The 14,788-nt window shown below is 37.1% G+C and overlaps 1 protein-coding gene across 1 annotated transcript; it reads left to right on the top strand.

Annotated features, from left to right (window-relative positions):
• The first annotated feature begins 12,997 nt into the window (after positions 1-12,997).
• Positions 12,998-14,223, top strand: LOC148869620 (ethylene-responsive transcription factor ERF003-like). Its single transcript, XM_088968279.1, has 2 exons — positions 12,998-13,284; positions 13,381-14,223. Exons 1-2 carry the CDS (start codon positions 13,202-13,204, stop codon positions 13,853-13,855), a joined length of 558 nt encoding a protein of 185 aa, XP_088824405.1. The 5' UTR covers positions 12,998-13,201; the 3' UTR covers positions 13,856-14,223.
• Positions 14,224-14,788: the final 565 nt, after the last annotated feature.

A 14,788-nucleotide genomic window follows, 5' to 3' on the forward strand; every position in this document is an offset into this window, starting at 1 on the left:
GAATTTCGGAGTTCTCAACAGATGATGGTATTTAAGGCTAAAATTTTATTGAAAAAGTACAAACAGGTCCAAGGCAGATTTCTGAATCCCATTGCAGATCTATAAACATTCAAGATATTAAAAAAAATCTCACTTTATACATCGATGCTCGCCATAAATTAGCATCAATTTCGAACTGACACCTACCCTATACTTAGGTCTAAAAATTCTGACCTTGGGCTGAACCTTTATTCTCCCAAAATGTATTCCCTCGTCTGCACGTAGTCATCGTTGCTGCATCTCACGGCTCCCCTGCACAGAAAGCGTGCTTTGCCGTGATTGGGTCTCCTACTTCAAAACACGAATCCCTCGAGGGAAGTGAGTGAAAGATGAAAGAGTAGTATTTGGATGGAGGTCCTTTTAACTTTAACTGCTTAACAGAATTCTCAATCCTGCTAAAGATATTTTGATGCCAAACTCAGGAATTATATCCATCAGATAATCTGATCCCATGATATACATTTTCCATTCTTGTAGCTCAAGAACAAACAGGTTCTCTCCTCAAATTTTTGGTCCAAACTACTTTGGACTAGGATCAAATCTCCTTTCAGATGATTTCCTCCGGTAACACTAGAGTTGCTCGGATTAGCATTTTACCATAGTTTTTCTATTTTTCTCTCCCTTTTCCAGCGTTTTATCTCAGGAATCTTTTCACTATTTATGGGAATTCATTCTTTGCTCTTCCCTTTTGCTTGATTTGGGATCTCTCATTCTTAGATGGCTTTTCTCCATCAGGTTATCTCCTTTAATCCTCACCTCCTGTGAGTAAACAACATTTTCCATCTCCTTTTTCACTGGCTTAGTCTCCAAGCCCTTTTGCAGAGGGCCTAAAAGTTAGCCTCAATATGCTTTTGTAGACGCATTCTACGTTTTTTCTTGTTGCCTTTAACCCCCATTTTCGTACCTTCAAATAAACTGTGAGAAAACTAGTGACCTGTAAACCAATGCATCAAAACAAAATCAACTAGAAATCTTTGCATCTGTTTGGCATGGATGCTTTTGCTCTAGAAAATGGTAATATATCAGTGTTACATCAGAAAAACACTGTGCTCTAGGAAATATCCATTTGTTTGAAATCGTTTTTCCAGTGCTCCAAGCCATACCTTAGAAATCTAGAAGGTGTGGTTTGGAGCAACGCCAAATTTGATGTTTTCTCACATTGCAGCTCATCTACCAATAAGGACGTGATGTGCAGTGACATGGACTTCCTATAATGGGTATCAGTACTAAAAACAGACATGAAGCATTGGTACCAAACAAAAAGTGTTACCGTTGCTCTAAGAAACACCCACCTAACAGCGACGTTTCTAAATAGAAAAAAAAAACACAATTTTCTCAAAAAATGATGCTTCCAACCCACACATCACATCAGCAAAAAACGAAAAAACGATATTGTATCTATAGCATTGATGCCAAACATATACTTTGTATATAATTTAAACCATATCTTATTTGCTATTCAAATAGTAGCTTGGTAAAGGTGGATATTTCAATTGGATTCGGTGGAATTATGTAACAGTATGAAGAACTACCATGGCATTACCACAAATATGGGAAGTAGTGGAATTCAGGAGATTGAAAAAAAAAAAAATTCCAACCAAAATGGAGTCTATTTGAATAAGTCAAAACCCAACCACATCTATATAGATGCCCCAACCCCAAGGCCCCCATCCACGATAGAAGAAGCATCACAGACCTCCTTTCAAGGTTCAGTTCCTTACCCCTGCATAGCTAGATTCTACAAATCCAGCCGATAAAGGTTTTTAACAACAAACTCTGGTATGAATAGTTGAAATATCTATATCGGTGAATACTAAGAAAATTCCCGATGGAAATAAAAGCAAAATCTATACTATTTGAAAAAGTATTAATAGCCTTAATAATATTTTTCAATTTTTCTAAGAATAATATTTATTCCTCTATTTAAATTTAATGATAAAAACATGAGGGCAAATAGGATAATTGGTTCTTAATATTAAATGAGTTGAAAAGAAATAATTTAAAGATATTAAATGCATTCAATATTCTCATTAAATCCAACATTTAATTGGACTGGTCCAAATAGGTTCAAAATATTCATTGGATTGGATTGGACCTGGTCCATTTATAATAGACTCACATTGGACTGGATCAGATTGGATTAAATCTAGTCCAATTGACACCCCTAGTTATGTTCCTTTTCTTTTTGTTGCAAGTTCCGAAGAAACAAAACAAAACTAGTTTGTTTGAAAATAAAGGGGGAATTCAAAAACATGATTTTTTTTTTTTGTTGTTGTTTTCAAAAACAAATCAAAACCACCTGGTGTGTGTGTGTGTGTGTTTCTGAACCAAAAATGTCTTCTTGAATGTCTAGTTTGAAATTAAAGACGTGTTTTTACTTTAAATCATACACCATAGCCCATCATCTTTCATAAGCATACAATCTGTAGACTCCAATATTTTCTTTTGTTTTAAAAATTATCATTTGATGGTTTCAAAAACATGAAATGATTTTGAAACAAAACCAACTTGTTTTTTGCTTTTCAAGACAAAAACACAGTTTAATAACATGCTTTTCAAAATTTTAACTGATGAACAATTTTAAAAATAAATGAAAACAAAAACATTATTGTTATAGAACACCTCCTTAATCTACACCCCACCATTCATCTAACTAGCTACCCTTTTCTCAATTTGATAAAGGAAATTTCAACATTCAACTTGCTATTATATATAAACACTAAGGCCCGGTTTGCTTTTCGGTAAGTTACTTACCCGAGTAAATGACCATTTTAGTCATTTACTCGGGTAAGTGTATTTACCCATGTTCTTTTATTTTCCAAGTATATATGGCAATGACCATTTTAGTCATATAAATTGTTGGTTAATAGGGTCACTGAAACTTTGGAGGAGAAGCTCTAAGGCGCGTTTGAAGGTATTGTCTTTAGAACGTTATTTGCCCCCATTCAGTTTCACTGAGTTTGCCATTGGGTTACAAGCAAATCCGTTCCCAGGATACAACAGAGCCTTGGGCGAAAATCTGCAACAAGCAAAGTTGAAGAGTCTCCGAAAAAACCTTCTATGAAATTGTAGTAGACCGGAGAGAGAGAGAGAGAGAGAGAGAGAGAGAGTGAGTGAGTGAATTTCGAAAAATATATATTTTAGAAGTCTGATTCATGCTCCTTAAAGAGTTTATGAAGAGGTATGAAGAAAAGGTAGGTGCTGGTTCAGAGAAGACACCTTGAACAATCACAGTTTCTAACATTGTGACTGTTTAAAAGGTAGTTAACAGTTAATGGCTGTTAACTTTGAATAGTGCCTCTTGACCACACCCGATCGAATCGTGACCGTTGATCTCATCAACGATGATCAACAGTCAACATCACACCAAAACCAAAGCCGCCCTTCGCGAGCCACGTGGGTGTGAGCAAAGTGCACCTCTAAAGCGTCTCATTGCGCTACACACACGCACGCACATGCATTGCGCGGTATCAAACCTCTATACTCTCCTCTACTATATCTAAGGAGTGTAAATCATCTCCTATTAAAATACCGAAAACAAAGCTTATAATTTTCTAATGTATGACAAGTTCAAAACTGGGTTTTGTAAGAGAAAAGCAAATTTTCCAAACAAGTGTGCAGGTGCAACTTCTCATGTAATCAACCAATCAAACCCATTGGATTTAATCTCTTATGAGATTAAAATCCAACAGAAACTCATTATTAAAAGGGGCATTTTTGTCCCACTCAAGTGTTGACAACTTTCCCCCTATGTGGGAAAATTCTTTACCCACCTAGGAGATGAGTATCACTTTCCTGGGTAAGTGATACCCAGGAAAATAAATTTTCCCTAGTCTCTACATAAAATTGAAAAAATAACATGGGATTCTTGGTCAATGAGAACTATGGGTGGATTCGAGCCAAATAGTACCAGACTTGAGCTCGGTTTGAGCCAGAACCTTGAGTTCGAGCTTGGCTCAAGTCAAAAGTTCATAAGCTCAAGCTCGGCTCGACTCAACTCATTTTATATTTTATAAAAATATTTATTATATATTTTATAAAAATAAAAATTATATATAAAAATTTATTTTATATTTAAATTTTAAGAATTATAATATTTTTATTATATATATATATTATTTTCTATTATTTTATTATAGATATATTATTATATATATTCGAGCTGGCTTGCGAACCTCACGAGTTGAGCTCTAATAAGCTCAAGTTCGGCTCATTTATTAATCGAGCCACTGAATTGGGCTCAAGCTCGGCTAAAACCGAGCTAAGCCGAGCTCGAATAGCTCATGAAAAGTTCGGCTCGTTGCCACCCCTAATGGGAACCAAAATCTCATTGACCAACTTTCCCCCTCTCAAAATCCAAAAACAGAATGCCCCCTAAAAAGTGGATTTGATTTACCCAAGTTTCAAGGACAAATGGACTGAAAATAGAGAACATGCTTAATCCCTTGGTTCTTACTAGTTTCATGATTCTTTACTCGTGTCTTTTCTATTCTTCACATGATTTACTCGTTACATGAAAGCAAGTAGATGATTTTATCCATGTGGATAAGGGCCTCTTTGGGATGGCTTAGTTGAAGATACAAGCAAGCTGGTTCAACTGCTTTGAAACGCTCTAGATAAATTCTTCAAAAAGGTTGAAGATTTGGGCTATTTGTAATTATTCACTAAATGTAGATTATAGGTTATTTCTGTGGATCTTACACTATGTGTTAACCCTCTCAAATGGGCATTAATGATAATTTACTTAAACATGCCTTAAGTTGTCCAAATAGGCTAAAAATACCTTTCCAGTGTTATCTTAAACGTCTTGCACAAAAGAAAAAATACTTTTGCCGTTTATATATTAAGACGTGAATTGAAATAGGGTCATCTTCCACCTTGGAAGACCACCCTTTATCGCCCAGAGAATTGTTTAATCTCTATCTTTAGCTCTACAGCTCTTGACATGAGGGCTCAGTTTGAAAGAAGTACAAATACAAATATGCACAGTACAAATTCATATAAAATAAAAGGATTTGCACTCACTTGTTTGCATTTGTATTTCTTCCAAACTGAGCCGAGAATTCTGGACTCTGGATAACATGAAGCTTGCAGGGGGCAATAATCTGAACCTCTTTCTCCTTCAAGTCATAGGTCTCTTCAGCTTCTTTGGTGCTTTTGTCCCTGTTTTTAGGCTCGGAGGCATGTGAAAACTTGAACTCATTAGAGCCATGATGAAGAGGTAGGGCTGTCTTTTAATTAACATGTCTACACGAGAATTCTTTTTCCATCAAGCCCGTCTTTTTTTTTTTTTTTTTTGCCATTTATGGGGGTAAATGTTTCCCGGAAAACACTTACCCATTAAGGGGGCGTTTTTTTTTTCTGGATTTTGAGAGAGGGGAAGTTGGTCAATGGGATTTTGATTCTCATTGACTAAGAATTTCATGCTCCTTTTTTCAGATTTATGTGGGGACTAGGGAAAGTTTATTTTACCCATCTCCTAGGTGGGTAAATAACTTTCCCACCCAGGGAAAAGTTGCCAACACTTGAATGGGACAAAAATGTCCTTTTAATAATGGATTTTTATGGCTAAAATAGTCATTGCCTAATTTACATGGGAAATAAAAAAACATGGGCAAATGCACTTACCCGGATAAATCTTTCCTGAGAAACACTTAATTACCCAGGTAAGTACCTTACCAAAAAGTGAATGGGGCCTAAGTGTATATTTACCCGTGTTCTCTTATTATTTCCCAGTTGACTAAGATAATGACAATTTTATCCTTAAAAAGACAAAATTAGAATGAAAATTTGTCTATGACAACTTTCCCCCATATGAGAAAGTTGCTTACTTGTCCACTTGGGAAAAGGATATCATTTATGTGGGTAAGTGATACTCAAGCTATGTTTGGTTTGAAAGAAAAAAGTAGGGAAATGAAAAGAAAGGAAGGGAAAGCTTTACAAATCTTGTATAAGTTTCCTTGCATTTCCATTCCTTCCCTATTCTATCCTTCAAACCAAACATAGCATTAGGTAGGGCTGTTCATGGGTCGGGTTGGGTCGATTTACTGGCGTTTTTCCAACCAACCTGACCTGGTCGGTTTACCTAGAAATGAAATCGAACCCGACCCAATACTAAGTAAAACCGACCTAGTCGGTTTGAATCGGTTTGGGTCAGTTTTGTGAATGATTCTCTCGGTGTGAATGTTAAAGGATTCAAGTCTAAGAAAGTAAAAGCTGGATGCCTGGAAATTAAAAATTATTTGATGGATTAAAACTGATATTTTATATATAATATGTATATTTCTAAAATAAAGTTGTATATATATTTCCACAAATATCATATATATATAATATTTGAAATATATTATATATATAATATATATCTAAGTCGGTTTGGGTCGATTCGATTTTGATTTCACACATGAAAACCAAAACTGAACCGAACCATCGATTTATGCCTTTTTATAACCCGAAATCAACCGGTGCTGAAAAAAAACCAGTCAACTCAGATTGGATCGAACCGTGTTAATCGGTTGATTTGAGTCTTATTAAAACAGCCCTAGCGTTAGGGAAAGTAACCCAAATCTAAGTGGGTTGTGCCAGGCTGAACTTGGGCTACCAAGGCCACTACCCAAGTTTAAGTCAGGCCTAGGCCCAGCCCAGGCCTGAGTTTTAGCCCTACACTAAAACCATGTTACAAGTGTCCTGAGCCCATTTGAACTGAAAAGAGTCCATTGCTTAAAAAAGAAAAAAAAAGTTGGATGTGCCCAAATGATCCAACATAAGGCCCTGTTTGTTAATTTCCTCAATCATAAAAGAAAAAAAAAAGTGGGGTGCTCATTGTTTAAAGGTATCTCAATGCCTTAATCATAAAAACAAAAAAAACCCTGAAATCCTATAAAAATTTGAATTAAATGGTTCATTTCATGTTTCACCCAAACAATTATTTAATAGATGTAAGAAAAAAGTTTCCCAAGCGATGGCATACATTTCCCATATTTTTCTTGCTTTCCTTTTTTTATTTCTTCAGCCATCATCACATCTACTTCTTTCATTTTAAACCATCTCGGTGATATGCATGATTGGTCGGATGACAAATTCCTATTCATGTCTACTGCATGAACCATGATGAATCGAATTTCTTCTTTCTCTAGTAAAAGCTTAAGCTTTCATCAATTAAATCTCTGACAAGTGCAATTACCAAAAAAATGCCGAAACAGTACTAGAATTTCTCTTTTCTCTCGTGCTCAAGAGCTATTGATAAAGCTTCATCTTTCTGACAGAGAATAGGCAATATAGATAATACATGGAAATGGAACTACTGTTTGCAGAAAAGTGATATAGCAAACAGACTGGTATAACGGTGAAAAAGAGGAAAATAGTAAATTATGTCTCACAAAGTAGGAGATCAGTACAATTTTCCACCCAAATCGATTTTTTTTTCATAAAAAGAAAAAGACATTATTGCATTCAGTTCTTGAAGCCCATTAAAAGAAAAATGCCTGTTGAGACATTTTAATAAAACATAGGTAGATAATTTAAAGCTTTTTGTATTTAAGGTTGTGTTTGGATAAGCTTTAGGATTTGTATTTTTAAAGCATCAAAGCATCAAAGCACAAAGCCCCATTTTAGACTTTGTGTTTGGGTGTTTGAATACGTTTTGGTTGTATACGATGCTTTCGGAAGTGACTTTTAGCAAATGTTGAAAATGCTTTCTTTGGCTTAATTTTATTTTTCGCCACAGCCCAAAGCTCAAAAGCAAAACCTTTCCAAATGAAGCCTAATGACGATGCCAATTTCTTCAGAATGTTTTATTCAGAAAATGTTTATGATGTTTTAACAAATGTAGATCAGACAACGGAAATTAATGTGCTTGGTTATTTGTAATGTGTGGTATAGATTGTTCAATGCGAGAAAAGAACTGCAATGTGTGGAACACTTTTGGCCTGCTAACAAAGGTGCTAGATACGAGAGGATTCTCAGAATATCTTCATCTTTTTCAGACTTCAATTACTCTCAAGAATTTTGACCAAATTATAGTCTTTCCTCTCTCTCTCTCTCTCTCTCTTTCTCTCTCCATTTAAAGACTAAGAACTCATCTTGTGCAGTCACTAAAATTGGATTAGGCAACTGTTAATGGTTGGTTTTGTTCCTTTATAGGTCCAACATGAGGCCCTACATCCCTTTATATGGACTCATAATGGACAATCTATACAAATACGAGCTTCTCATCTAGACCATTTATCATACTTGAACCACAGACAGAACTGATTGGGACAATCAAAAGTTTCAATCAGATAGAGGACATCTTGGACCGGCTCTACAGTCTACACCCCTCTATTTATCTAACCCTTTCTCAATTTGATAATAGCATTTGAAATTTGAAATCTTAAATTTCTTAGGAGTTGTTCTTTAATGTTAGTTGTTTCTATTGTTGCAAGTTCAAAAAAGCAAAACAAAACCAGCTGTGGTTTGAAAATAGGCTGTTTCTTAAAACAAAAAACATGGAAAACATGAATCAATGAAATTTATGATGCATCTACTTATCACAATTGGTTGAATATGATGGTAAGTATACCTTATTAAACATGAATCAATGAAAAGTAAGGAAATTATAACATGATTGATTGAAACTTGAATTTAATGTGCAACCGGTATTAGTAGATGCATCATAGTTGAACTCTTTTTTCTTTAATATAACTAACTAGTTTTTGCTTCTCAAAACAAAAGCACATATCAAAAACATGTTTTTTGTTTTCTACTGGTTTGTCAATTTTAAAAGCCAATGAAAACAAAACCATTCATATTAAACCCTAAAAAATGGATCTTGTTCCCTAGGTTCAACATGAGACCCCAGATCCCTTTATAAATGGCCTCATAGTGACCATTATAGGGACACGGCCACACAAGCTTCTTATCTAAACCACTTATGCTACTTGAGCCATGGACATAACTGATCTGGACGAAATTCAGAGCATCCATCAGATATTGAACATGCTGCTGGGCCAGGTGCATCTTTAGAGCCCGTCCACACTAGCTCTATACCCCACCACCATTCATCTGACCATTTCTCAATTTGATAATAGCAATTCAAACCCTAAAAAGAGGATTTGGTTTGCCCAAGTTTCAGGGACAAGTGGACTAATTAAGGCTGCATTTGGCATTTCTTATTTTAAAGATTTATCTTCTTTTTGTAGTTACAAACTCAGTTTTTATAAGCGCATTTTAATAAATACTTAAAAATAAGGAATGTCAAATGCCGCCTAATAGAGCACACGACAGGCTTGGCCCCATGGTTCATCCTATGTTTCTTTATGAATCTCTGATATATTGCTGAAACCAAACTGCATCATATGTCATGACTGCACTCTTCACCATGGACTGAATCATAACTTCTACCCAAAACAAAAGAAATGCATCAGCGACTCTCATGGCCAGTACGATACAATATTTGTACCTCTCATTGCTAGCTCACCATGGCCAGGACACTCATTTCTTTAACACATGAATCTCCCTACATGCATGTATGCGCATGTCTATACGATACATAACAGCATGAATGAATAGCAGGTATGTCTGAGAAAAGCAAGGGACGATCACAGCTCTACCAGGCATGATTCAGAGTATCTATATGATCAAGTGTATAATCATTCCAATAGCTTTTTTTTTTCTTTTTCTTACTTTTTGAACTCATAATCTGTAAATATGTAAGAGAATTACAAGCATTTAAAACCATTAAATAGGTCTAAATCTAAATATTTTATCATGTATCAAGTGATATGTTTAGATATATAGTTTCAACCTATATACCCTTAAGTTAAAGGCTTAAATTTTATTAATCAACCATTGTCCAAAGGGAGGAATATAACTAACACAGTAGAGGATATAGCCCGCCTTGCCTTAGAACCCAAACCATGGTTTTCAAAGTCGAATTGGATTGGACGGTCAGATTGAAAAAATTGGGAATCGGTCAGATGATTGGTTTTGATTTTCCCCAAAATCGGATTTTTTTTTAAAAATCGTTGATTTTGGTCAGCAAACTACTGACTTAGGCGGTTAATCGTTTGAACAATTTTGACCATTTTTTTTATTTTTATTTTTTTGTGAGAATTGGCCGATTGCTCAGTTCGAATGGTCGGATCATTCAACCCGATAATCAGACCCCTGACTGGTTCAGTCTCCGGATCAGTTTTAAAAACCATAACCCAAACAAGAGCAAAAGAACACTACCAAATACCTAAAACCCGAAGTCAGGGTTTTCTTTTTTTTTTTTTTTCCGATCAATTCCTCTATTGCCCAAGAAATCAATACATCTATTTCCCTCTCTAAAAAAGGAGTCTAAATTTATCCCTATTCACATCAACTTTACGAATATATCGTGAGGTCGGTGTGAGATACGCTTTGTGAGTAACAAATCCCAATTATAAAAGAAAAAAGCTTTGGTTATGTGTTGCGACTTGTTGGTGGGCTGCTCGTGAAAGAGCTAGCGGGATGAGCGCCGTGACTCGGACCGGGCCGGCATGAGAGTTGAGACCAGGCGAGGTGACAGCAGACAAGTGATGATCGCCCATGTTATATGTTGCCTCCTGCTGGGCCCCTTGCCCACGCGTTTTGCTCCGGGTCCCACCCCCTCTTTTGACAAAATCTTCACTCTTCGACTCTCCTTTTTTTTTTATTGTCATGGGGTTAGCTGTAAACCAGAACAAATTACACTTTCGAGCTGATTAAAATCACATTAAGACAGACTATTGATTGGCTGAAATTGAGTGGCTCTCAACGCGCTTACATTATTTTTTTTTTTCTATTGTTTCTTTTGAATTATATACTGTTTTTCTTCATCTAATCACATGGCAGTGTGTTTAGAATGTTACACAAATGAGTTTTTATGCCTAATAATTACAAAAGTTGGTTCAAACCATCCGGTCCAACTAAAAATATATAGGAGCGAAACCATTATGGGCCGGGTTAATTGAGAACCTTATAAGACTAGATTGAATTGCGGTGTGCAAGAAGAAGCAATCAAAGTATAACAGCTGAAGTAGGAACTAAATGGCTTATTTTTGTTTTCTTTTTAGCTAATAAGTCAAGTCATTAAGTGCCGTTTTGGAAGGGCTAAAGCTGAAGCAAGCACAGCGGGGTTATGGCCTTTCAAGGTGGGCCCCATAAGAACAGCATGGTGAAAAATCGAAAGACCCCAAATCAACTGTCAGTCGGTCAGTTGAGCCTATTTGAGTATAGTTTATGTGGAGTGCTCCAAAATAGTTGAATCTTCAGCTCAATCCTTTCAAACAGGCCGCCCTAAGAAAAGGTTATGGATTCCTTAAATATTTTATTCACTAAAATACAAAGTAATAATTAATCCAATTCAGCGACTGCTATCAAATGGCCCCTTGGGCTGAAAGGCCTGTGTCCGGTCCACCCCTCTCAAGAGTCAAGACCGACCCTAGATGGTTGGGGTCATCTTTGGCCAAAAGGGCCATTAATTACCCCATGATGATGCTAGGTTATGCTTGTCTTTAACTTCTAATAATCGATCAAAACCACTTGCTAAAGAAAAGGAGAAGAGGTTGACTATATACGATGGAAAAAACAATATTAATGCATTTGATAAGGACCATTCATTCTGTGGGTTCTGTTTAACAAGGACAAGGCAATGAAGGGTTGGTTCCATTTGGGATAATGGAGGCCAAATGGTGCCCCGTGAGAACTAGTCGTTATTGAGTGAACATGAAGAAAGGAACTAACGGCATAAAGACTCTTCTTTTAGAGTCTAATAACAAAACATTAATATCAGCACATCTTTGTTGACTTCATTTCTTGAATTATCAACCCAATCTTTTGTTCTTTTACTACCTTTTCTTTCTCCAAGGGCCAAAGAATCTTGGATTCATTGGGGATTCAAGACGAATATTAGTAAAACTCTTCCTCCTACCATACAACCCTACTGCAACACTTTCAAACCAACGATGTCAATTGCCTTGGCCCAATTAGTTCCCCCAGGCCCCAAGGATACTTCTCAGTTTCTCAATTCTCACCACCTGTGAGGGCATCTAGGGATTTTGGGTCATGGGCTTTCTATAGCCACCTGGCATGTTTATTAGGCCTAGGAGACCTCTTACATGGGGGACCCACTTATTGATGGGCATTACTATTATGAACCATAAACATGAAACATATGCTCACCCCACCTAGGGCCCAACTAATTAGGGGCCTAGGACGGAAGTGAAGCTTGGGAAGATCTCTTATCTCTAGCTGGTCAAGTGAGTGAACGCTGAGCAAGTAGGCCTGGTGTGATGGGGCATGGGCTTCCAAAGTATCAGACACTACTGTTTCACCTTTAAAAACGGCATATGCGTAGGTTTCTTTGTTTGAAATCTGTGATGTGAACCATCCAGCCAACATCACAATCCAGCCATCAATGTCCACTAGCTTCTATTAGATTTATCATCAGCAATCCTGAATCCTATACAATGTAAGGTAACAGAAATTCTACTTGCAAAGAGTAAAGACTAAACAAGGAAGTGAGCATATACAATGAACCCTAATTAGAGCTGATCAATTAATTTCCTGAGGGCACTTGATGCGACCCATTTTTTCTCATTAAACAAACTTATAAGGAATGGAATCCAATCCATGGTTGCTTAACTATGAACCCATCTAACATTCTGGAGGCCCTGGACCTGGTTCGGCCTTGCCAGGGTGAGCCCACTTCTCAGTGGATCCATGTCCTCCATGGAACTGTGGAAGCTAAGTGTCTATAATATACCCCTATAGAACCCATATGACCATAGAGAGTATAAACTAAAATTCAGATTCGTGTTTACCCAGAAAGTATTGTTTGTAATATTGGAATAAACAAAACACAAGGGAATTAATTTGATTATAAATTCTCTCTTCTTCCATTTAATATCAGTTGATAAGAGCCAACTGGGGATGAAAGAAAAGAAGGAAAAACAAAACAGTTGTGGGCCCATTGTCCCCTACAATTTGGTTGCCAGGCAAAAAAGATCCCTCCAGTGTATCAACCATCAGCCATGAGCAGCAACTACATAAACCCCCTCACCCTCCTCACTCCAAACCCCTCTGCTCATGCATTGTTTTATGCATTTCTCTCTGTAATTCTATCTCTCAGGCATTTCCACAAACAGTTAACCATTTGAAACGTTTCTCTCACACGACAATGGCCAGACCACAACAGCGATATCGAGGCGTCCGTCAGAGGCATTGGGGATCTTGGGTCTCCGAAATTCGACACCCTTTATTGTAAGTTGGTTTATCACTCATGTTCCTACTGATATTTAATAGATGTTTCAACGTGTTTGGACTTAACTGAAGAAACGTTTCATTTGTCTCACACAGGAAGACTAGAATTTGGCTGGGCACATTCGAAACGGCAGAGGACGCAGCCCGAGCCTATGATGAAGCGGCGAGACTCATGTGCGGGCCTAGAGCAAGGACAAACTTTCCTTACAATCCTAATGCGCCTCAATCCTCTGCGTCCAAGCTTCTCTCTGCAACTTTGACAGAAAAATTACATCGTTGCCATTTGGCTTCTCTTCAGATGACAAATTCCATGATGAAGGAACCCCATAAAACTCCCTCGCCGGTGGTCTTGTCCAATAACAGCATTACCGAAGACTCAAAGGAAATGGGTATGTGGTCGTCATCGAAGAGACCAGCTGTGCAACATCCCGAGACTAATTGGGTCGTGAAGAAAGTCCAAATGGAGAGCAGCCAGCAATTCAAACCTCTCGAAGATGATCATATAGAGCAGATGATAGAGGAGTTGCTCGATTATGGGTCTGTTGAGCTTTGCTCTGTTCTTCCATCTTAGGCTGTTGAAACTAATTGGGTAGTGAAGAAATTCCAATTCGAGAATAGCCAACAATTCAAGCCACTCTACGATGATCGAATAGAGTCTGATAAAGGAGTGGCTTGATTATGGGTCTGTTGGTTTTAGCTATGTTCTTATATCTTAGCCTCTCTTTTGTAGCTATAAGCATCTCAGTATCTCTCTATCCTCATTTCAGCTAATGTAACACACGTATTCCTATTTAACCTTTCAGAGTCTCTCTTTAAGTGTTCTTAGATCGTCTATAGGCTTTAGTTTTTAAGTTCCAAGTGACTAATCTGATGGTGATGACACCATTATTATTAGATGTACAGTAAGGAAATTTCAAGGCAATTCTACTATAGTATAAATATTCTGGTCTCTACTGTTCATGAACAAAAGTAACCAAAGTTAAAGTTGCAAATCTAAAGCTAAAGGGAATTTAGAATGTTCAGTTCTTTTCCTAGCTTTTAAATTGGCCCTTTCTGTGTATTTTTGGCTTGCAAGGCTCAAAAAGTCATCTGGGTTCACTGAGGCTGATAAGTGGAGCCATCTATTTAATGATTTTGAGGCCTTGACATTTCGTAGTGGTGGGCTCTCTCTCTCTCTCTCTCTGAGCTCTGGTGTGATTGCCAATGCGTTCACATTTGGCGCAAATATGAATAGTATGAACATATTTGGAGATGATGAAGTCCTCTCTCTCTCTCTCTAAGCTCTGGTGTGATTGCCAATGCGTTCACATTTGGCGCAAATATGAATAGTATGAACATATTTGGAGATGATGAAGTCCTCTCTCTCTCTCTCTCTCTCTCTCTGCAATTTGCACTTGCTCATGAACTGAAACTCTGAAGGTCTGAAACAGTTCTGGCTGAGCTTCTAGCAGGTTTAGTCCTTTGAATTGACCCTTAAAAGGAGTGTTAGTGTTACTTTTGACCC

The sequence above is a fragment of the Nelumbo lutea genome, chromosome 2 (genome assembly GCF_056320005.1).
Source record: "Nelumbo lutea isolate HS-2025 chromosome 2, American lotus-T2T, whole genome shotgun sequence".
Classification (NCBI taxonomy): Eukaryota; Viridiplantae; Streptophyta; class Magnoliopsida; order Proteales; family Nelumbonaceae; genus Nelumbo; species Nelumbo lutea.